At 36.3% G+C, this 26,362-nt stretch overlaps 1 protein-coding gene across 4 annotated transcripts in view; it reads right to left on the reverse strand.

Moving 5' to 3' along the window:
- Nucleotides 1-26,362, reverse strand: part of LOC125257086 (spermatogenesis-associated protein 16-like) — an 89,561-nt gene that overhangs the window by 25,780 nt on the left and 37,419 nt on the right. For all 4 annotated transcript variants that reach the window (XM_048173523.1, XM_048173524.1, XM_048173521.1 and 1 more), the window contains exons 5-7: nucleotides 13,574-13,658; nucleotides 9,548-9,695; nucleotides 79-228 (exon numbers count right to left, since the gene is read on the reverse strand). In XM_048173523.1, the coding sequence (XP_048029480.1) occupies nucleotides 79-228; nucleotides 9,548-9,695; nucleotides 13,574-13,658 (383 nt within the window). The remainder of the gene's footprint in view (nucleotides 1-78; nucleotides 229-9,547; nucleotides 9,696-13,573; nucleotides 13,659-26,362) is intronic.

Raw genomic sequence — 26,362 nt, forward strand, 5'->3', positions numbered from 1 at the left:
CGTGCTAAAAGTCTTCAGCTTGTGTTCTGTGAATGCAAATTCTAAACTTCTTTCAGCTAATATAGAGACCACACCAACCTGTGAATGTGGGACACCTCCTGTGGAGCAGTTTACCCAGGAAGTCTCCATTCTTACTCCTTCTGAAGCCAAGGGTGAGGAAGTAACTCTGTATGGATGAAGGCTGACTCCAGTCCGTTGTCTGGGGTAACAAATGACCTCCACGTGGATCTAGGTAGGGATGAAGAATAGTCATTAATTGTTATCTGAAACAGCTAATGTCTGTCTGTCAGTCTATCTGTCTGTCTGATTATCTAGATAGGGATGAAGAATAGTCACTAATTGTTATCTGAAACAGCCAGTGTCTGTCTGTCTAATTTCTCTGTCTATCTAGATAGGGATGAAGAATTGTCAGTATTTTTTTTTATAATCTGAAACAGCCAATGTCTGTCTGTCTGTCCGTCTATCTTTTTATTATTGGCATGGTTGTACGTAATACAATATTGTCAAAGCTGAGAATCTTTCTTTCCATCTGTCCATAAAAATTCCTCATCCATCCATTCCATCCATGTTCTCATGACTGTACATAATATAATATTGTCAAAGCTGGGAATATATGCAGAAAAAATAACAGTATATTATTATTTTTATAACATGACTTAAACTGAAGTTTAACAATATAACAAGATAGGGCATTTGTGAAAAGCTAGAAACTACAGTATTTAAAGGATTAGTTCACTTTAAAATGAAAATTACCTAATGATTTACTCACCCTCAAGCCATCCTAGGTGTATATGACTTTCTTCTTTCAGACGAATACTATAGGAGTTATATTAATAATCACCCTGATGCTCCTAAGCTTTATAATGGCAGTGAACGGAAACCACCTGTTTGAAATTCAAAAAAGTACAACCATCCATCATAAATGTACTCCACACGGCTCCAAGAGGTTAATAAAGGCCTTATGAAGCGAAGCAATGCATTTGTGTAAGAAAAATATCCATATTTAACATATAAAATATCTAGTTTCCGCCAAACCGCCTTCCATATTCAAAAAGTGTAACTTAAAACGCTTATGCTACGTCCTACGCCAACTTATGAAACAAGCGTAACTGATGTGATGGAAGCTAGATATTTTACTTTATAATGTGTTAAATATGGATATTTTTCTTACACAAACGCATCGCTTCACTTCAGAAGGCCTTTATTAACCCCCCGGAGCTGTGTGGAGTATGTTTATTATGGATGGTTGTACTTTTTTGAATTTCAAACAGGTGGTTTCCGTTCACTGCCATTATAACGCTTAGGAGCATCAGAGTGATTATTAATATAACTCTGATAGTATTTGTCTGAAATAAGAAAGTCAAATACACCTAAACTAATCCTTTAACAGAATACCAATGACATGTCTACATTCACATAAATTTAGACATACAAATCTACTGAGGGACACTGTGGTGGACAGTAGTAATGTAATCAGCCACTGTCTCTCAGGCTGTGCCATGTCCACATGTATCTCACAGCCAGTGCTATTGTGTCCCTCTCCTAGTATTATTTTCATTTGTTCATGTTTTGTCATGGCTCTAAAGTTGTTTGTGAATTTGTCCATGTAGATGTCTCTTGTTGTTTTGAGTTTGTGGCAGTGAAGGAGGAAGTGCACCTCTGTCTCGACCTCACCTGTCATACAATGAGCACGATTTCCTCTCTGGGTAACCATGTCTTCTTGTCTAGACTGTACTTACTGAGCCTGTACTTGTTCAGAATCTGCCTCTGCTTTGTATCTCTGACAGTCAGAAGATACTCTTCTCTTCCAATTCACAATTTGATTAGATTGTTTCATAATTTGATTTATTCTGATGTTTGACTGGAAAGCAGTGCTGGTCTGAGACTGGTTAGTATTGGTAATGTTAATCGGGTTAGTAAGTCTCAGGATCAGCTGACTGAGGGGGATTTTTTAGAGTTTAGTTCTTGGGTTTGTAAAGCTTTAAAATACTGTGGGACTCGATTTTATGGAATCTTTTTTTTTGCATATTAGTAATCAGTGTGAATTAGACTAATTCAGTGCCTATATAAAGGCCAATTCACACCGCCCCGACAACAGCCAACAAACGCCAACAAACTCGTCTGTTGGTGTTTGTCGAAGTGCGGTGTGAATTGGCCTTAAGCTTTATTGGGTGTTCCAGAATGAGTTTGCACAATTCTGTATGTAGACAAAGACTAGAGAATAACACAAGACGTGTCACTTGTATTGTTTTGAATGGGAGAAAGTGTAACGCGACATATGGCGGAAGTAGGGTCCCGACCTTCATAAAGCTCAAGGCCAATCGCCGACTGTAAAGCTCTGCATTTAACGGCCGTTAGAATCCAAGTTCACACACAACAGCAGTGAACACACACCTCTGGAGCAGTCTGGCAGCCATTGCTGATCGGCACCCGGGGTACGGTTTTTTTTGCTCATGATTCGAGGTTTAGAAACTAAATTTATGAGCCGGTTGTTGTTAGATTTCGTGGTATTTCAAATATGAAATTTAATCGTAAGGTTGGAGAGCGCTTTTGGATATTCTGACTCCCTTCACCAACAATCCCTGCCGGACCTGAGACTCGAACCCAGGATGCCCGAGAGGCGTTACAAGTGGCCGCCGACTCTGACTATGTCCATTAAAGGCCACGACTGCCCCAGTAGAGCTTCTGCTTCTGTTGGATGTCTGTCCCATTTAGTGTAGCTCTGATCACTGAGTGGACCCCACACCTCACTTCCATAGAGCGCTATGGGCTGAGTTACACTATAAAACTGCACCAAATTCAGTAATTGAATACTGTGTATTTTTTTCTTAAATGTTTAAAGCATTCTTCAAGCTTTAGTTTTGAGCGCATTCACAGCACATGCAGTGATAATCAGGCCACGGTAAGTGTACTGCATTGTGTATTAGGGTGGTGCTGCCTAGAGTGAACTGGTATCTGTTTTGTTGACATCTGGACTTTTTCTGAAAGACCAAAATATTTATCTTTTTTAAGGTTTTCCAGCAGGTCCAGGTGCTTCTGTAGTCCCTGTGGTATGGATGACAGCAGCACAGAAAAAAAGCTTGATGTTTTTGTCTTGGAGAATGAGTCCAGGGGCTGTAGACCGTCCCAACTGCAATGCTAATTCATTAATGTAAATGTTGAACAGTGTTGGACTCAGACTACAGCCTTGCCACACTCCTTTCTTCTGGGTGAAGAATTTTGTATGTTTATTGCCAATTTGTTTTACACATTTATTGTCCGAATACATTGATTTTATAGTGTCATAAACTTTACGCCCCACTTTGTAAAAGTTTGTAATATAATCTGTCATGCCATCAAATGCTTGCAAAAAGCATGCATATAATTTCCCATTTTTTGGTGTGTTTTATGTGTTTATTGATTAGGGTGTGTGGGGTGTTAATGTGGTCAGTTGTTGTATGATTTGGAAGGAAGCCAATTTGACTTGTGTTTAATAAGGATGTTTACAATTCCACTGTATAAAATGCAGCTAAATAACTTCTCCAGATTATTGCTCACACAAATTGCTCTGAAATTATTAGGGTCTAATTTGTCTCCACTTTTGTGAATCAGGCAATAAGCTCTTGGCTCCAGATGTCAGGAAAACAGCCTGAACTAAGTATATGGCTAAATAATTTGTGCTTCTACATTTTACCAATGAATCCTACCTCCCAACCAACCAACCAACCAACCAACCAACCAAGGTTAGACAGATAAATAAAGAGATAGATGTATGTTGAACTTCATTTCCCACAATGCATCATGTGTTGAACTGCCATTTCAATTCAACTTCCTACGAGGTGTGGTCAATTCATTTCAAATGCCAACTTATGAATTGAAAAGCAAATCTTCAGTTCTAAATTTTGTACAACTGGATGCTTGGAACATCCTAGCAACTGCATAGCAATGCACTAAAAGCCACCCTGAACATGTCAGCAACTGCATGACAATGCTTGGCAACCACCTACAACACTCAGCATCATGGTGGTGAGTTTTGCATTGGTAATTTCCACTTAAGTTTTAACGGAAAAAAAAAAAAATGTAAAAGCCTAGTTTTGCGTATTTAGTTGAGCTTATTTAATTTCATCTTTCTTTTTTGTTTACATTTTTACATTTTGTTACTTCATTAGTGCGCCACAGTTGATCATCACTGAACTAGATCATAGATGCAGAGATTTGATGTTAATTTAATTTAGTTGATGTGATGCTAAAACCGGCATTATCTCCTCTTACTTGCCTTATTTTAATGCAAATCGTACATTTATTTTAAAGAGATTGCATCAACAGATGGCTAAAGGCATTACATAGTCAAAGACAAGGACATCAACCATTTTTTCAGAGCTGGTTATGCACAGTGTTGAACTGACATGGATGTTGACAACCCTGTGATGAGTGACTGTTCTCCTCTAGGGTACTAAATTTTAAATCCAACGTGTCTTTCAGTGTCACATATTCATGTCATGCAGGATTATTTTTCCACAACGGTGAACATTATGCTAATTTAATTTGTTAAAAAAAAGAAATCCATGGTAAAGAAAAGAAAAAAGGCTGCATCCCTGAGGAATGAGAATACAGACATGGAGCACAGCAGGGGATTGATGACAACTCCATGGAATTTGTGGATTATAAAATAGATTGCATCATCTTCTCTGCTTAAAAAATGTTATCTTTACAAATGTCTCGTTTTGTATATTTCACAGACTGACTCAGCGTTCTATTATAGTCTTAAAATTAAATTCTGACGTTATTTACTCATCCTCATGTCATTCCAATTCTGTATTAGTTTTTTTTTCTCATGTGGAATTCAAAAGGAGATTTTTTTCCAGAATGTTCACACTACTCTTCAGAAGACTTAAAGGTCCCGTTCTTCGTGATCCCATGTTTCAAACTTTAGTTAGTGTGTAATGTTGTTGTTAGAGTATAAATAAAATCTGTAAAATTTTAAAGCTCAAGGTTCAATGCCAAGCGAGATATTTTATTTAACAGAAGTCGCCTACATCGAACGGCCAGTTTGGACTACATCCCTCTACTTCCTTCTTTAATGATGTCACTAAAACTTTTTTGACTAACCTCCGCCCACAGGAATACACAAGAGTTGCGTTTGTAGAGTGTGTTTGTCACCATGTCGTCGAAACGCTGTTATTTTCATCCCGCAGTCCAATCACCGGGTCTGATTCCGGCTCAAATTGATAGGGTAAAATTAAAGACATGTTTACAGTAACACTGAGCGCGTGCATCTCCACGTTATGGTAAGAGGCGTGACTTTTCCGGGCAAGGAGCGCTAAACTGCTGTCGAATCACAACACAGGAACCGCTGGCACAACCAGAACTCGTTACGTATTTCTGAAGGAGGGACTTCATATAACAAGGAAGTCATCAGCCCGTTTTTATGACAGTGGAAACAGCGGTATACAGATTAGTACATTATGTGAAAAATACTGTGTTTTTTTACATGCGAAACATGAACACATGTTATATTGCACACTATAAACACAATCAAAGCTTCAAAAAACCACGAAAAACGGGACCTTTAATATACTTGGGGTTATTTTTGAAACATGGCACTCCCTGTAACATCATGTTTAACATCTTCTTTTGAGGTCTATGCAAATAAATCATAGTGGTTTGGGAAGAAATACATAAATGATGTGAGTAAATGATGAGAGAAGTTTCTTTTTTACCTGAACAATTCCTTACAATATGCAGCTTTTCATTTTATCCAGGTTTTTGTGGCCTGTTCAGGAGAGTGTCTGTGAATGCATCATAAGATTGTGTCCTGCGGACAGACACCCTGCTGTGTCAGGGTGTTCTGAAATTTTCATGGTGAATCTACGCTCAATAAAGTGGAATGCTCTCAGACATGTTTTTTTTTCCACTGTGCCTCCATGAGGCGTCTTTGAATCGTTTGATCCAAGCAGGGGAAAGCATAACATTTGCGTCACCAGTGTGTATTTGAGCATTGCTTTGAAAGAAAAAACAGCCTTCAAATAGCTGTTCTTTTCATAATGAATTTGTCCAGAATAAATGTATAATATCAGATTCCGGCCATTTAGTGGCCATAACCCAGAGACTCTCCTGAGTCGCAGGATATTTCTATGTACTGTATCTTATTTATTGTAGGCCCTATATATATTTATATATATATATATATATATATATATATATATATTTTTTTTTTTTTTTTTTTTTTTTTTTTTATAATTATTTTATATTTCTTTATATTTTTGTATATATGGTCCCCAAATTTGATTGGCAGAGTGCCGTTCTAAGGATTGGTTCTGATACTTAGTCCAATAGCATTCACTTAAAAGATTTGTGCAAAAACACTGATTCATTAAGGAACAAAACAAGTGACTTGGTTTATGAATAAATCACTGAAACATTCATTCAGTTGTTTCATTCAAAAACAGTGATTCATTCAATTTGATTTTTTTGAATGAGCCATTAAATCATTCAAATCATTCGTTCAAAAACATTCCTTAAGGATCGAAACAAGTGACTGTCTGAATCATTGAATCATTCATTCACCTGCTTCATTCAAAAACACTAATTCTTTGAGAAATTAAACAAGTGGGCAACTTTATGAATGATTCATTGAATCACTCATCAATCATACGATTTTCTCAAAACCACTGAGTTATTTAAGAACAAAACAAGTGTGTCAACTGACTCATTAATTCAACCAATTCACTCAAACAATCTGCCATTTGTCATTACTCACCCTCATGTCGTTCCACACCCGTAGACTTTCGTTCATCTTCAGAACACAAATGAAGATCTTTTTGATGACAGAATGCTGTCTGAGGTTTGTTCTTCTGCGTCATTTAGGTTCGGTTGAGCTTGTGTTAAACTGCTCGATTCATATGGATTAGTTTTCTGATCTCTTTATGAACTTTTTGAAGCGTTAAAGTTTCAGTTGCGAAGGTAGTCTATGGAAGGAAATCTGACATCAAAAAGATCTTAATTTGTGTTCTGAAGATGAACGAAAGTCTTACAGGTTTGGAACGACATGAGGGTGAGTAATTAATGATATAATTTTCATTTTGGGATGAACTAACCCTTTAATTCAATTGTTTCATTCAAAAACAATGAATCATTCAAAAAAGAAACAAGTGACAGATTTGTTGAATGGGTCTTAAAATCATTCAATCGATTAATTCAAAAATACTGATTTAGTAAGGAACAAAACGTGACTGTATTTATAAGTGAATCTCTGCATTCATTCAATTAATTCATTCAAAAACAGATTCATTCACACAAAACAAGGGTGTTTCTCGATACTCAAACTGATGCTTCCTCGTTTCCTCGCTCCTCCAACCTTTAGCCCCTCAGCCATCTTGAAGGGCATCTCAATTCTCTAATTGCAATGCGAGGAGGTGAGGAGCGAGGAAGCCTGAGGAGTCATGAGCGAGGATACACGGGTGTATCCTTCCCTCGCATCCTAAGGGGGGGACACAAATAAGAAATGTGAAGCATCCCAAGTGACCAATTACATGAATGTGTCAATGAATAATTCACTTAAGTGATTAGTTCAAAAAACACTAATTCATTTAGGAACAAAACAAGTGACTTAATATGTCAATCACTGAATCATTCATTAATCGTTTCATTTAAAATCACTGATTCATTCTGAAACTATAGAGCCCCAGACATGACATGCAGGAAAAAAAAGTAAATCGTGCACACAATTTACTATTTCATTCCCTCGATTTGCTAAATCATGCGCACAAATTAGTTAACCTCTGTAGTTTCAGAATGAATCAGTGACTTTAACCCTTAAATGCATACCTCGGGTCTTTAGTGACCCGGGACGTCATTCACTACCCTCCTCCTCGTTCATTTTTTAAAGTTAGACATCAACCTTCTTAGTATTCCTCAATCAATTCATTATAAAGAATATAACAAGAAAAAAATGCCTATTTTTGTATTCGTTATTTGTAAAAATTGTATAGGGTCGCAAACGACCCGAGGTGTGTATGAGTGTACATATATGTTTTCTGCAGAACAATAATTGAATCTTAGATGACAGAATAAGTGCAATTCACCTTTATTCCATAAGGTGGCAATGTCTGATACACAATGCTGAAGTGACGACTCATTTAGACAGAAAACGAAATAATAAGAGAAACATGAAATGGCTCAGCGATTTACTGCAGAGCAAGTACTGAACGCAATCAAATATGACTGTAACTGTCACTGGATGGATCTGGTGAAGCTGTTAGCGATCGAAATATTAATTTTGAAGACGTTGAAAATTATATAGTTCTGAGAATATGTTTGAGATCGCTCATATTCGTGACCTCAAATATAAAACTAGCCTATTATTTGCTGAATTTACTGGGAAATGAGCTCTGACGAGGACAGTGATGATGGCATAAAACATCTGCTCAAACAGAGCCCTTTCAAGCTCCAAAAGGTAACAAAATACGATTTATTTTATTCTTCTGTAATTGTTACTCTAATATCAGAAGAGTTTTATATTATCGCGACAGGCAGAGATCCTTCCGTGTTAGATATAGATCCGGGTCAATAAAGACCCGAATATGTAAGAATGATTGGTGAAACAGTCATGCATTTAAGGGTTAAATGAAATGTTGAATGAATGATTCAACGAGGAAGCATCAGTTTGAGTACTGAGAAGCACCCTTGTTTTGTGTCTGAATTAATCTGTTTTTGAATGAACTGAATGAATGCTTCAGTGATTCACTTATAAACAGTCACTTGCACAGATATAATAAATCGAGGGAACGAATAAGTAAATCGTGCGCACGGTTTTTTTTTTAGCCTACTATTTTTTTTCCTGCATGTCATGTGCGAGGCTCCGTATGAAACAAAACCGTCCAACATTATTAATAAGTCATTGAAACATTCACTCAAACAATTTGTTTAAAAAACACTAACTCTAACTGAGTCACACACACAGATTGTCCAGTTTCTCTGTAGCAAAGACAAGCATGTGCTTTACATGCCTTACAATGCAATGACCTCAAATGAAAATCTCTGTAAGGCAACACTAATTTACAAATTAAATGAACAACTTCTGCTCACCAAACACACATACAATCACCCAGAGCTATAATCACGCATTCAGTATACTGTGTAAATGGTTGGGTAAATTGCAGCAAAGTGTGCAATTAGAAGTAATTCAGGTCTAAGGTCAGGATTTCGATAACATATACAAATCCAGTGCTGGATTATAGATTTGTTCATAATGGGGGTGTGTTAAAAAGAAGCAGGCTAACTGAAACATGAAGGTGCGCTCTTGACCTGCCTGTGTGAGCGGCTCAAGCCTCAGTGTTCGAACAACAAAGAGAGCTGCTTCACATCTCCGCACACAGCAAACCACACTAATTCACGACCTGTTGCTAGGGCAACACCTGCCTTAGACAAAGCTGTACCTATTTGTTAGACACAATCTAATGCCTGTGAACCTGAAACCTTCCTACTTGAGTGCTTCATTGTTGGAGGTCTTTTTTCTCACTATTTAATAAGCAGACGCTGAATTCGGAGTGTATTATTTTCCCCGTACCGGTAAAAATGTAGTCTGCGAAGGCTGGGTGAAGCTTCCGGAAGGCCTCCTCTGCTTTCTCGATAGTGTTTGAGGACGGCTTTCCAAACCAGGGAGTGAACATGACTGAGAAATTCGCCTCCATGGTGAGTGCCTCCTCCAGGAGCCCCTAATGAGAGGAAATAGAGATAGGGATTTGTTTTTAATACGCTTTTTAAATTTACAAATAATCAGATCATAAATATTAGGCCTACTGAAATGTTACTGAGATGCACAATGCGATTTTATTATATTTCTTGATGATAATTTAGCTTTTATATGTTGTTCTGGCATTTCTGTTAGACTGGCATATTTTTGATCATTTTAAAGTAAAATATGATTATACTTTTAAAAAACACAAGTGATTAAATCAAAAGTGTGCTAGATCTTATTTAGAGTTATGATTTATTTCTTATTCAAGCCTTTGGTGTGCAACTGTTTGAGATAATCAGCCACCTCCTGTCAGAATATAATACAATTATAATTATATTCAAGTATTAATACATCAAGCAGAAATTATTTTTTTTATTAAAACTTTGAACAGCTTCAAATATGAATGCAGTCTCACATAGACCAGTTATTTTAGTTTTCTTTATATGCTATTATAGTATTTATTAATATTTTGAATTATCTTTTATATTATATTTTTATTTGAATTCAGTTTAAGTTAGTAATTTTTTGTAATTTTTAGCTTCAATGTATTTAAGTCTTATTTTTAGTAATTTTTCAGTAGTACAGTAGTACTTATTTTATTTTGCCAAGGCAACATTTCTCCTTTAAGTTCAGCTAGTAGGCCTATTTATATATATATATATATATTTAAAAATGTTTTTTTTTTTTTCAGTTTTATTTCAATGAATTCAAAAAGATTTTGGTAACATTTCAATTAAAGCATTTATGTATAATGTATTACAGGGACGTGCACAGGAATTTTGAGGGGCAGTTGCTCTGACCTAACAAAAGGGCACCCCATCTTCCCCCCCCCCCCCCCCCCCCCCAAAAAAAAAAAAAAACTCACGGGCTATATGAAGGACTGAGAATAACAGGGTCTTTATTAAAATATATATACACAAAGAAGTAAAACACTGAAATACAGCACTCAATCACCTTAACTACTACTAATAATAATAACATAGAAAAACATGACTTGAGTCATGAAAATCCCTACATCAATATCCCTAACAATACCCTATCAAGTCACTGGAAGGTTTCTCCAAATTTACATACTAAACATGCAAAGCTTCAAAGGAGAAGCCGCCTAGTAGGGGCCATTTCAACAAAAATCTTAAGAACTTCTTTTTTTGTCGATTCCTATCCTTCTCTATGGCCAGCAGGAGGAGGTCTGACAGCCGCTCTTGACCACACTGATTTCTGACTGAGTGAGAGACGCAGGGAAATGAAATGCAGCTGAACGTTTGCTCTATGAAAGACATTGACAAAGATGAAAACTAAGGACATTTAATCTATAATTTTATTTTATTTTAGTTAGTTTTGCCAAACACACATTACAGTTTTGGTTAGTTATCGTTTTTTTGTAATGCCTCGTTTTTATTTTATTTCAGTTAACGACAATGTTTTTTCCCACCTAGTTTTCGTTTTTTCGTTCGTTTTCGTTAACTATTATAACCTTACTCACCTTTCCAACAACGTTAAGTCGTCTCACCCGACAACCGTGTTTATGAGTATTTAGAACTTATTTTTCTTTTGAGTTCACAAAATGGACACATTTTAAGTAATCTGAATTGTTTCATTGTTTTGAGTTTTAAAACTTGTTTCTTTTAATTTAGGCAAACTTAAATTTACCTGAAACTGGGCTGGGATTTCTATTTCCCAGCATGCTTTGCCATGACACTTAACCCCTTAAGCCCGAAGTGTCCCATGGCGGGACACCACCCCCTGCGAAAAAAATTATAATCAAATAATTAAGCAACCACTGACATGAAAATAGGTATCATTCTAAAGCTTAGAAACTTTGCAGCTTTTTAATGCATCCAACCATGTTGTTCACCTTCTTAACGAGTGCTGAGTCATCACTCTAAAACAAAGTGTACTGCCCGCGGGTGCCACCTAACTATAAAAAGATTAATAATCATATTTTTCCAAAACTCCTGCCTTAATCATCACAAAATAGGTGTCATTTGAAAGCTTAGAGTCTGAACTTTACAATGAATGTACTTTGATGAACTCCTAAGTACTGCTGAGTTATTTGCTGGAACATTATTTAAAAAAAAAAATCATAATTTATGAATTTTTTTTTTTTTTTTTTTTTTTTTGTACTATGTACTCCATTGTGTCAAAAGCATCATATAGCTCAGATAATCATGTGTCATATGTCATTTGAAAGGTCTCACGGAGTAGAATACAATGAGTATAGTTGTTTTGGGTTTTGACTAAGCTCGAGCGAGTTTTTGTACGTGAAACCCTGCAAGAACCCATATGTAAATAATAATATAGCATATACAGCATATATGTCACATTTTGGCTCGTAACTTCATGAAACATGCTTCGATTGTGGAATATTGGACATCATTATTTACAGCAGATTCTCATGATTAAAATGAGTTTCATTCTATTTTAAATAAGAAAGATATGTAAATTTTCCCTTTTTTTGTTGTTGTTTTTTTTTTTTTTTTTTAAGTTTCCTTTCAAACGATACCAACCTTTTGACTCTCCTTGTTATAGTTTTGGAGTTACGAGTCTACTTTTTTGTGTGTCACTTCAGAAAGAAAAAAAAAACTCTGAAAATACCCTCAGGGCTTAAGGGGTTAATACTCAAAATACTCAAGTTAGGAGTGATTAAAATGTATGAGTACAAATTTGAAATCTGACAGTTCTGCTTACTTAAAACTTTGAATTTCTTAACTTAAAAAATTTGATGTAACTGATTACCTCGTTATTATTATTATTATTATTTTTTTTTTTTGAGTTTTGCCAACTTATTTGGGTTTACAGTATAAATAAAGGCTTTAAGTTAAGTCTTACCACATTTTTTTTTATAGATTTAGTTAACAATAACACCGCTGTCTGAGTTTTGATCGCCATGAAGTCCAGTTCATTTTAGACTTTATTCTGACCAGGACAGGAAATGACCATCTGCCTGACATGAAAAGTGACCATTTAGGGACATAGCAGCCAACATGGTGAACTATTTGAGTTCTTTGAAACATTTTGAAATTAATTATGCTGTTGAAACAAAGTTCACAAGGATTTAGATAAGACATACACACAGGCATCTCGTAAAAAATATACAAAAAGATGCTCTTCTATTCATTTACTTTGATCAAAACAACATATACTTTCTCTGGCATCAGTGGTGTATGTGTTTCTATTGTACGTGAAAACCTTTCAGTAAGAAAAAATAAAACTCAGGACAGGGTCGGGAAGATGAATAAGCTCAACCTTACATTGGGCCATCAGAATAAACATACAAGTTGAACTGCAATCCATGTGGGATGAAAATGGATAGAAAAAAAATACATAAATGAAAAAGGAGAGGGCTTGATGTACACCGAGAGCTACCCCACACTCAACTCACTTCAAGCAAATGCAAATTATGAGACGGTTGCAGATACAACCAACTTTAAGAGGGTCAAAATGCATTCATTTTATATGCTGTAAATTAGAAAAAAGTGCTTTTCCCTTGAGTTCAGATGAGAGAGGCAGCCTGGGTTAAGAGCACTTATATTAGTATGAATATTTCCAGAGTATCCACTATCTTCAAATTTTTAATAAAGTGAGTACACATTGCAGATTTAAATGAAAGGAGTTTGTTATGCTATAAACCATGAAAAATGATTGTGAGTGCAGTATATGAGGAGAAAAGAACATTACACAACACTAAATAGTGTTCCTTCAGGTCAAAGTCGCTGATGTTTTACACACAGACATTTTTGTGATTGATACGCACTGATCTACCTCAGTCGGCACTCTTTTAAGCAATAATCATTCATTGAGCTTTTGATTGGGCGCTGGGCCGCAGTGGGCGCCCAATAGCCCATCCGTCCTCACCTGCCAATACAGTTTGATGAGCTTGCTTATGTGCCGGTTGTTGCCTCCTGACAGCCAGTAAATGTAGTCAGCAATCATGGCGCCCCTAATGACAAGGACAGAAACAGACAGACAGTATCAGACAACTTTCAATCAAGATGTTACACCGTCTAGAGGGAGACGGCACAAGAGACATGGCACATACTCGATAAGGGAATTCACTCGACAGACACACGTGCACATGCCAGTCTCTATAAAGTGAAAGCGCTTGCATCAGGCATTTGCAGGCACAAATATATGTCTCTCCCACTTCTTTCTCAGTGTCTCAAATGTGTACACATCACATCATCAGACTTGTGAGATGTGAAAGTAACCATTGACCCATGCTGACAAATCTTTATATAAAAATTTGAAATAATGATAATAATTAGTAGAAGCCATATGTATTCAGTTGTCAGAACATATAGTAATAAGGTCATATCACAATCACAATTAGATGGTATAAAATAAAATAATTATCTATGTATATTTTCACATACTGTTGTTTTTTTTTTTTTTTTTTTTTTTTTTTTTTTAAAGGATACAATACTGTACAGTCGGCAAGTATATCATTTCATGTGAAACAGAAGTTCTTATTATTTCCATGATTAACATTCTGAACAGTAATATGCTACATTGTTGTTACAATATAAAAGTTATGCAGTTATTATCATCAATATAAAAATTACAAAAATTACATTTGTCATCATCAGACTTGAGAGATGTGAAACTGGAAATTGATCTATTATGACAAATGTTTATATTAAAAAACTATGAAACGGAAGTCTAACCTGCCATACATTTTATACTATACTTTTATACTACTCTCACAATATTGAATTGATACTTCCTTGTATGTCCTTGTATTAATATTTCCCTATATTATATTATATTATATTATATTATATTATATTATATTATATTATATTATATTATATTATATTATATTATATTATATTATATTAATTTAATTTAAGGGCCCGAGCACCGATGGTGTGAGGACCCTATTATAATTGTTCAGTCTATTATTATTCTTCTCCGAAATGAATCCCATTTTTGAGGGCCTAAACATGCTTGAAAACTCATGAAACTTTGCACATGCGTCAGAAGTGGTGAAAATTTGCATCTGTTATGGGTCTCAGAATTAGGAGTGGCAAATGCCGCAATAGCGGCACCTACAAAATTTCAATTAAGCGCCCTTCGTACTACGTTTCACGTACAAGTATGAAATTTCGTAGACAACATGTTACCAGCCCAATACCTACAAAAAAGCCCCTGGGAGCAAAATCTGAAAACCCAACAGGAAGTGAGAGATTTTTAATTTTCTCTGCAAAATTTCAGCACACAGCAAAATCCCCAGAGTTAAATCAACTCTGCTCAGAGTACATATGGTCCCTCTCTAAGTAGTGTTAAAATAACACTGAAGCAGAGTTAAAGTAATGAGATAATTAAGCAGTTAATAAGGCTGTGACTTAAGTCACTTGTAGTTCTTGTGTTTTTTCTTATTTCTTCAGTGATTCTGCTTGTTAACAGCAGGTGTTCATCACTAATTCACACTCATTACTTAATTAAATGCTTAATTATCTCATTAAATTTAACTCTGGTTCAGTGTTATTTTAACACTATTTAGAGAGGGACCATATGTACTCTGAGCAGAGTTGATTTAACTCTGGAACTCTGGATTTGGGGATTTTTGCTGTGCAGTTTTTGCCATTTCCAGACGATGTACTTTAACTAACCTAGATAAACGAACCTAATCAGATAAACATCATATTTGGTCAGTGTAATTTAAAGGACTTGACAACATTACATTGCAAAGATCTTGAGTTTTTGCTGAACGGCGTGTCCGTGGCGGCCTGCCAAAAATTCGATGTTTCACCATGAAACAAGGAAGTTGTTGAAACTTGGGCATACAATGTCCGATTTTCTCCAAACTTCACATGCCTGAAGACATCTACATGCCAATATTCAGTTAGTCATAGCGCCATCTGTTGGCAACAGGAAATAGCATGCTATTACACTGTAATTCACTCCCTGAAACACATTTAAATATGCCACAAAGTATCAAACATGCTAGAAAAAAAATCATGCAACACTCTGCTAAGCACTAATATATGCAATTAATGCTACAAAACAGAAAGTTATATATTATATATATATATATAATATATATATATATATATATAATATAATATAATATATATATATATGTTTAGATAAGCCAAAACTCTAAAGCTCTTTTTTCTATATGTTTACTACAGTTTTGCTTGCAATTCAACGATCATATTGCAATGCATCACAATTTTACATTAATACAAAAAGTTAAATTACATTAAAAATTTAAATTAAATTAAATTGTGACCGGTATTGCCTGGAGTAATGCATTTCTATCAGATAAGGAAACAACATGTGACAAAGTAAATGTACAAAAACTAATGTGCTTGTTGTCTAGTGTAATATTGTGGTATTGTGGTATACCTATGGTAGTAGGCAGTGACAGATTCAGGAACTCAACTGAATCGATTTGTTTAAAAACCCTGATTCACTCAGGAATAAAATGTGACTATTTTGAGTGAGTCACTGAATATTTTCCTCATTTTTGTTAAAAAAAAGTGATTCTTCATCTAAGTGGCAATATTGTATGTAAAATATAAGTTACTTAATATTACTTTATACCTTACCTTACATTAATGCATAACCTCGTTTATTTAACTGTTATGAAACCAGTATAATTGTATTTAACTGTATAAAACCAATATTGCAACACTCACTGTCAATGCTGTTGGTCTGAATATCATTTATGGCTGTGATTAATTGAAACAATAGCAGTCTCGTCTGATATTTCTTACTTCTGCTACTTCATATTCCATTTATAATGACCTGACCCTTTAGTTTTGGATGGTGGTGTTGTTGTTGTTTAAGAAACTCAATACACAAACTCTTTTTGCTTAGGCAAGGACATAGAAGTATTGGAAAAATCTAAAACTGAACTTCAGGCTATCTTTTAAATGCGTCAGTAAAGAGCATCAGGTGACATGCATATGCATGTGTGAACTTCAAATTGATGATGCAGTTACGCGTTGCATGCAAAATCGCAGAGACACGTTAAAAAACAGCATAGTAATGTTAAGGATAAATTATTACCTTCCCCATCACACTACGCTAAGAAATATAATTAAGACCCCTCCATATTCACAAGTGCATTAGAAAATGTGTGACTTGGATTGTATTAGATGTTATTTCCCAGTACACAATTTGATAAACTAAGCCGATTAAATGATCTGGCCTGGCTGAATCAAATGGCTTGTTTTTTTTAAAGAGAATAGAATGATACATTGACCAGACCAAATTAACAGCTACTTTACTGTATATAAGGCAGGAAATTAAAACTTGGTTTTCCTACCATGATATAAATGAAATCTGATTTGAGAAAGCAGAGAAAATGGTTTTTAATTGAATGTTTCTTGAGAGAGACACACATCTTCCTGCCCATGTTGTTTGTCCAACTACTGTATAATTCAAGCATGTATTCTGCTCCTTGGCTTCCTCCAGAGAGCCAATCTACAATCAGAGCCAACATACAGATGACCTGACAATAACCCTTATAATTACTCCAGTTCTGATCTTTACACCAATCAGTGTAATTGCAATTAGTTAGGTTCTGACCATGTGAGAAAGCTGTCAGCAGTTGTAGTAGTCTGATCATCGTGTAGGTTGCTGTTTTCAGCAGATCTATAGATCTCTTTACATATTTGTAGGTGGTTGAGTGAAGAGAATCAATTGGTTTTGTTTTAGAAAACAGCTGCTATGTTTATATTGATTGAGTCATTTATTGACCCAAGATGACCCCACTCAAAGCCTCTTGGGTGATTTGCTAATCTCAACTCAAAACCTCTTGGGTGATCTGCTAATCTAGAGCATTTCCAGACAGTAAACGAATCGTTCTGCTTTCGTGAAGCTGCATCACTGAATAACAATCCAGCATCACCCCCTGTCTCGATAGCACTGAGCCAGGAATCATGGGGAGGCCTCATTTAGCTTGCTTGATTAATGCTTGATGAGGATGTGCAAGTGTCCTGCTGGGGTGAACGGAGCAATTCTCTTGGGTGTAAATGCCAATTAAATGTTTACAAATAATTAACCACACGACCTACTTGTCCCCTCAGGGGTTGAAATGTTGTTGTGGGTAAACATGACATTTACAGTTAAGGACGCAGCAGGGCTGGTTAAGTGTTTCTCGCTCTGTTTCGAGTTCTGCATCTGTTCAGGTGTCGCATTTGAAGCTTTGAATCGACAGTCACGCACTGTTGTGCGTCGACGGAAGAGCCGAATCCTGCAGTGTGATGGCGTTCGCTTTAAGAGGAATTCCTGGAGTGTGACGCTGCTTTCTCGTTTTGAAATGGGACGATTTTTGGATGAGAGCCGAGACATGGTGTGTCACTCATCCCTTGTTTTCTTACTCAAGCATCAAATTAAATGCTAATTGTTTTTGTCTGTGTATGATGTGGCGCTGAGCAGCACAGTGAGCTTGACTAGGGACCCGGCACACAGAGAAACTGGATGCTTGTGTGTGTGTGTGTGTGTGTGTGTGTGTTTTGTCATTATATTCCAGAGCACAAGCAGCACTTATCTTTCTCTCCCCAGAACAGGCCTGAATCGCCCTTTAAATGCCATTTAAAACCCTGTCATGCCATCAACGCACGACACCATCCCTTTTCTTTAAAAGAAGCATGCTGGATTTGTAAATTAACCATCTAATCGCTTTCAATAGCATCTTAGGTAACAAGGTTGAGAACTGACACCATTTACTAATAGGGTTTTTTAAACTCTGTAGCTTTAAAAAAAAAAATGTAAAAAAAATGAGTTTCAGTTCTGCCTTGTACATTCTTAGAAGAATTCTATATAGAACCTTAAAGGGTTAGTTCAACCAAAAATGAAAATTCTGTCATTTATTACTCAACCTCACTTTATCACCAAAAAGTCTGAAAAAACAAACAAAAAACAATTAAACATGAAAGTATTATTATAATATATATATATATAGTACAGTCCAAAAGTTTGGAACCACTAAGATTTTTAATGTTTTTAAAAGAAGTTTCGTCTGCTCACCAAGGCTACATTTATTTAATTAAAAATACAGTAAAAAACAGTAATATTGTGAAATATTATTACAATTTAAAATAACTGTGTACTATTTAAATATATTTGTACAAGTAATTTATTCCTGTGATGCAAAGCTGAATTTTCAGCATCGTTACTCCAGTCTTCAGTGTCACATGATCCTTCAGAAATCATTCTAATATGCTGATTTGCTGCTCAATAAACATTTATGATTATTTTCAATGTTGAAAACAGTTGTGTACTTTTTTTTCAGGATTCCTTGATGAATAGAAAGTTCAAAAGAACAGCATTTATCTGAAATACAAAGCTTCTGTAGCATTATACACTACCGTTCAAAAGTTTGGGGTCAGTAAGAATTTTTATTTTTATTTTTTTGAAAAGAAATTAAAGAAATGAATACTTTTATTCAGCAAGGATGCATTAAATCAATCAAAAGTGGCAGTAAAGATATTTATAATGTTACAAAAGATTAGATTTCAGATAAACACTGTTCTTTTGAACTTTCTATTCATCAAATAATCCTGAAAAAAAATATTGTACACAAATATTTTGTACAATTGTACACATTAAATGTTTCTTGAGCAGCAGATCAGCATATTAGAATGATTTCTGAAGGATCATGTGACACTGAAGACTGGAGTAATGATGCTGAAAATTCAGCTTTGCCATCACAGGAATAAATTACTTTGTGAAATATATTCAAATAGAAAACAGTTATTTTAAATTGTAATAATATTTCACAATATTACTGTTTTTTACTGTATTTTTAATTAAATAAATGTAGCCTTGGTGAGCAGACGAAACTTCTTTTAAAAACATTAAAAATCTTAGTGGTTCCAAACTTTTGGACTGTACTGTGTGTGTATATATATATATATATATATATATATATATATATATATATATATATATATATATATATATATATATATATATATATATATATATATATATTGTTTGTGTTTGTGTTTGTGTGTGTGTGTGTGTGTGTGTGTGTGTGTGTGTGTGTATACAGTATATATATACTGTGTCAGAAAAAAATGAATGCATTCATTAAGCAAAACATGGTCAGGTCAAAGTGTCTGAATATTTTTTTGGTTCCAAATTTTTATAAATTTTACTGGTAGTCCACTGTATGAAGGATTTTTGCATATAATATGTCATAGTTTACTTTATTTAGCTATCCTCATTTACATAAATGAACTATAGTGTCCTGCACTCACTAGTAAAAATAAATATATCAAAAATATCATAAATGTGTGAATAATTTTTGGTTTGACTGTATATGTGGTATATATATATATATATATATATATATATATATATATATATATATATATATATATATATATATATAGTCCTGATGGACTTCAGCCACTTCTTGCCTTTGCAATTTGGGCAGGAGCATTGTCTTAAAAATAACATCTGATCATTTGTCTTTAGGTAACAACTTTTCAATTGTGGGAAGCAAGCCATTCTGCAATATTCTCCTGTACTCCAAAGCATTAAATGACTTTTCACAGTGCAGTATCTCACCAATAAAAGCAGTTAAAAAGGCTCCCCACACAATGGCACCTCTTCCTCCATTCTTCACTGTGGTAGAGATGCATTTATTATTATTTCTCAGCAGATTTTTGAAGACACACAACTTCCCATATTCTGCCAAAAACTTCTTTCCATCTTTGATGTTTTTCTGAGAAAGTAATTGATTTTTAAGTAGTGCATTTAAAAAATTTAGCAATTTTCTTTAGCAATTTTAGCAATTGAAAGTTATTAGCAATTTTAGGCTTGGAACCATTTTTTTTTTTTTCTTCTTTTGCCCTGGATTGTGTATGCGTGTGTGTGTATATATATATATATATATATATATATATATATATATATATATATATATACACAGTGGGTACGGAAAGTATTCAGACCCCCTTAAATTTTTCACTCTTTGTTATATTGCAGCCATTTGCTAAAATCATTTAAGTTCATTTTTTTTTTTCCTCATTAATGTACACACAGCACACCCATATTGACAGAAAAACACAGAATTGTTGACATTTTTGCAGATTTATTAAAAAAGAAAAACTGAAATATCACATGGTCCTAAGTATTCAGACCCTTTGCTCAGTATTTAGTAGAAGCACCCTTTTGATCTAATACAGCCATGAGTCTTTTTGGGAAAGATGCAACAATTTTTTCACACCTGGATTTGGGGATCCTCTGCCATTCCTCCTTGCAGATCCTCTCCAGTTCTGTCAGGTTGGATGGTAAACGTTGGTGGACAGCCATTTTTAGGTCTCTCCAGAGATGCTCAATTGGGTTTAAGTCAGGGCTCTGGCTGGGCCATTCAAGAACAGTCACAGAGTTGTTGTGAAGCCACTCCTTCATTATTTTAGCTGTGTGCTTAGGGTCATTGTCTTGTTGGAAGGTAAACCTTCGGCCCAGTCTGAGGTCCTGAGCACTCTGGAGAAGGTTTTCGTCCACGGATATCCCTGTACTTGGCCGCATTCATCTTTCCCTCGATTGCAACCAGTCGTCCTGTCCCTGCAGCTGAAAAACACCCCCACAGCATGATGCTGCCACCACCATGCTTCACTGTTGGGACTGTATTGGACAGGTGATGAGCAGTGCCTGGTTTTCTCCACACATACCGCTTAGAATTAAGGCCAAAAAGTTCTATCTTGGTCTCATCAGACCAGAGAATCTTATTTCTCACCATCTTAGAGTCCTTCAGGTGTTTTTTAGCAAACTCCATGCGGGCTTTCATGTGTCTTGCACTGAGGAGAGGCTTCCGTCGGGTCCACTCTGCCATAAAGCCCCGACTGGTGGAGGGCTGCAGTGATGGTTGACTTTCTACAACTTTCTCCCATCTCTCCGACTGCATCTCTGGAGCTCAGCCACAGTGATCTTTGGGTTCTTCTTTACCTCTTTCACCAAGGCTCTTCTCCCCCGATAGCTCAGTTTGGCCGAACGGCCAGCTCTAGGAAAGGTTCTGGTCGTCCCAAACGTCTTCCATTTAAGGATTATGGAGGCCACTGTGCTCTTAGAAACCTTAAGTGCAGCAGAATTTTTTTTTGTAACCTTGGCCAGATCTGTGCCTTGCCACAATTCTGTCTCTGAGCTTTTCAGGCAGTTCCTTTGACCTCATGATTCTCATTTGCTCTGACATGCACTGTGAGCTGTAAGGTCTTATATAGACAGGTGTGTGGCTTTCCTAATCAAGTCCAATCAGTATAATCAAACACAGCTGGACTCAAATGAAGGTGTAGAACCATCTCAAGGATGATCAGTAGAAATGGACAGCACCTGAGTTAAATATATGAGTGTCACAGCAAAGGGTCTGAATACTTAGGACCATGTGATATTTCAGTTTTTATTTTTTTAATAAATCTGCAAAAATGTCAACAATTCTGTGTTTTTCTGTCAATATGGGGTGCTGTGAAATGAACTTTAAAAAAAATTAACTTAAATGATTTTAGCAAATGGCTGCAGTATAACAAAGAGTGATACTTGAATATTTTATATTTATATATATATATATATATATATATATATATATATATATATATATATATATATATATATAAACAAAAACACACACACAAACAAAAAAATGTTGACTTCTGTGACATTCTGTACATAAGTAACTTGCATCTACATGTAGCTAACTCTCATTGGCGCTTTTCCACTGCTGGTAAGCTCATAGGCTCGCTTAAATAGTACCACCTTGGTGGAGGTTCCAAGCGTGCCGTACCGATATTAAATGTGACGTGTAAACACTGAGAGAATTGTCACTAGAATGTCAATAGAATGTCTAAAGAGGACCATCAAAACCAAAAAAAAACTTGTCAAACAAGCTCATGTGTCTCGCTAAAGGGAGAGGAAGCTACTTTTGTACAGTATCTCTTCTTTACCCATGGGTAAAACCCAAGTTTCAAAGTGAATCAGTGAAAAATAAAACTGACAATATTAATTGAAGAATAGGAGAGTAATAATAATAATAATGATGATGATAAAAATAATGCTAAATGATATCCAGTATAATATTAGATTGTGTAGTTTTGTGTTAAAAGGGCATTTGAAGCAGTGAGATTTACAAGACAAAAAGTACTACAGTATATTAACACAAATATCACAGGGACATGAAATTGTATTGCATGACCTATTCTGACTTCAGTTCCCAAGCGTTTGTAAACATCTATATTAAAATATATAGAAGCAGTGTACAACTGTAGTGTATTGCTTTCTCAAACTCTGCATGCAGCCCTACTTCCCAGCTGTCAATGTTTGGGCCTGTCACATAAATCACTTTTATGTCCACTAGCAGGCATCGATGACAAAGTTACATTCAGTGTGTAGGCCGGGAGTCGAGGTAATTTCAAAGTCCTTGTTATTTCACCGTCTTTGGCCACACGGGGGTGTCAAACAATAAGATCTATGCCAAAGGGATACAAAAAAATGAAAGCAAAGAAACAGGGGTATAGAAGGATGGAAAGTAAGTGGAGAGATTTCCAAGCAGGGCACTTCATATCAAGATAATAACAAGTCTGGCAGTAGAGGCCCTTTGTGGCTGCCACAGAGAGAAACATGCCATTAGGGCTGATGTGTGAGGCCTACAAGTCCGACAGACTATTACATCCTTAAAAGTGAGAAGTGTTGGAGGGTAAAGATCCAGTTGTTGCCCTCAGTGGACAGGGGCACAGCCTGTCTGACCGGCTGCTGTGTGCCCTCGTGCCTAGGGCGATAGTTTTTGAGCTCCTGTGTGTTCTCACAGCTTCACGGGAACGCTGAGCTTTTAGAAGGCCACATTCCCTCTGAACAGCAGTGCTAAAATATGCAGGAGTATTATGCCTGTGAATAACAGCATGTCCCCTAATTCACACAGTAAGGCAAAAACTGAAGATTGGCATCAGGCAATCTGCATTGTTTTCCTATAGCGTCAGCACTTAGTGCATTCTTGGCTCTGCGGCGTGAGGTTTGGTTCACTGCTCCCTCATTCCTCTCATACCCCCTGACAACAAAGGTCCAAGCTTGACAAATCAGACTGTTTATGCATTTCACACATGGAGAAAAAAAACAACAACCAAATAATCAAAAATTTGCATCAGGACACACTGTGCTAAAACCTAGCCTTGCCTACATACTGTAGGAAGTGCATGATCGCTTCTGCATTTAGCCTGATTGTACTCAGTGTACGGAAATTATGAGAAAATTAAAGGTAGGCAATTTCGGAGAGGCTAGCAATAGCAAGCTAGCTTTGAAATCAAAAGACCCCCCCCCCCACCTTCAGAGCGTCTCCAAAGCCATGCCTCTTCCAAAACACATGACCACGCACAGCCAGAGCAGAGTTTGCAAAGCGTCACAAGAGACAGCGTTAAATTAACTCATGTCTCAAAGCACATAATAATAATGAAAGTAAACAATTTAAAGAGTGCTGACTTGTACCACCTGACTGCTGCAGATTAATTTCGGTATTGATAGTGTTGCCACAGGCATGCATAAATCCAAGTCTGAGGACGTGAACCACTCCGAGTAGAATGTCTCAGGTTGCCATGTCTTAATTACGGTACTTATGGCATGAATGCAGCATAAACTGTAAAAGGTGGCTGCTACTCAATGATTGTCTGTCTACAACTCTGCATAGCCTCATGAAACATGCTGATGATGTGTAATGTCTGCGCGAGCAGAGTGCGTGGAGGTATGCAAATATATAGGTTTACAGGCAGGTAGGACATCCTATTCATGCATTCGGACCACATGCAATGATTGTACGAATGTTTTTGGTCCTTAGACTTCCACAGAAGATACAGTATATGTAAATTTTTTAAAGGTGCCCTAGGACCAGTTTTTACAAGATGTAATATAAGTCTAAGGTGTCCCTTGAATGTGTCTGTGAAGTTCCAGCTCAAAATACCCCATAGATTTTTTTAAATAATTTTTTTAACTGCCTATTTTGGGCCATCATTAACTATGCACCGATTCAGGCTGCGGCCCCTTTAAATCGTGCCCCTTTAAATCCATCTGCCATTTTTCGCTATTGTCATTGCTTGCTTACCTAGTCTGATGATTCTGCTGTGCACAGATCCAGACGTTAATACTGGCTGCCCTTGTGTAATGCCTTGAACATGGGCTGGCATATGCAAATATTGGGGTCATACATATTAATGATCCCGACTGTTACGTAACAGTCGGTGTTATGTTGAGATTTGCCTGTTCTTCAGAGGTCTTTTAAACAAATGAGATTTACATAAGAAGGAGGAAACAATGGAGTTTGAAACTCACTGTATGTCATTTCCATGTACTGAACTCTTCTTATTCAACTATGCCAAGGTAAATTCAATGTTTGATTCTAGGGCACCTTTAATATTTCGACCTCTTCTGTGATTGATTGCTATCAGGATGTGAAAAGAGTTGCAACCAGCATAACAAAAAACACAAAACAAAAAGCACAAAATTAAATGTTGAGGAAGTGTCGCACAACAGAACAAAGCAATATTGATCCGATCCACCTTTACACTAAAGGATGAACCTGTCATTCCAACCCAATCTCATGGTGATTCGTACGTATTTCACGAGGTGGCTAATTTGTACGAATTCGTACGACCTCACTTCTACGAATTTGTACATTTTTGCTAAATTGTACATATTTCACGAGTTGCCAAATTCGTATGAATTTGTATGAATGACCTACCCTTAACCCTGCCCCTAAACCTACCCGTCACTGGGGTTTAGACAAATCACATGAATTCGTATGAGTGAGGTTGTATGAATTCATACGAATTATCCACCTCATAAAATATGTACAGATTGGTAGTGAGATAGAGTTGGTCATTCACATCATAAGATCACAGCAATAGCAAACCACAACAATCAAATCAATTCCAGATGGACAAAATCAAGTACTGGCCTACATTTTTTCTAAAAAAAAGTTCAAGAAGGCATTGCACTCGGATATATACATCACAATAGCAAAGAAAAGACTATCGCAACTTTCTTTACATGCTGACTTTAAAGACCTTCTACATCTCTAAGCATTAAGGTCAACCTTTTGAAATGTATTGGCTATACTGTCTTGTAGGCTCTTTGAGAGGTGCAGACTGCTTCATAAATGTGCCATAACACTCGACAGCCCCACACACTTTAACAATCCATGTGTGTGTAACGTTATTGTGATTAAAAACTTAAGGGTCTCGCACAGATATTGAGTAAAGGGCTGCCACAATTGACCTTGTTTGAGAGCGATAAACACCATCGGAGCTTGCAGAGACGGAGATGTCATTGCTGTAAATGGGGCTGAAAAAAAGAACGTTAGCTCATTGAGCTTCTTTCTCTATGCACACCTCCCATTCAAGACTGATGGCTCTGTCGACGGCCTCACTGACGGCACGCATCTGGCCTCATAATAGCCAAAATGGACTAATTTGGCTGTCCAAAGACATACACCCGCAAATGCACTTTTCACTGAGAATGAAGCAACTTGGCTAACCAGAGAGCTGTCAGGGGTGGTTGAATAAACATTCTTATTCAGTCTTTTAAAGTGGCAACCTGTAATATTCAAATCACTAGATAGGGCGCTATTGACAGGAAACGCACTCAATGTCAAAACCATCACACAGTAGCTCTGCATCTGGGCATGACCTCAAGACCACTGCAGGA

The sequence above is a fragment of the Megalobrama amblycephala genome, linkage group LG21, assembly GCF_018812025.1.
Source record: "Megalobrama amblycephala isolate DHTTF-2021 linkage group LG21, ASM1881202v1, whole genome shotgun sequence".
Classification (NCBI taxonomy): Eukaryota; Metazoa; Chordata; class Actinopteri; order Cypriniformes; family Xenocyprididae; genus Megalobrama; species Megalobrama amblycephala.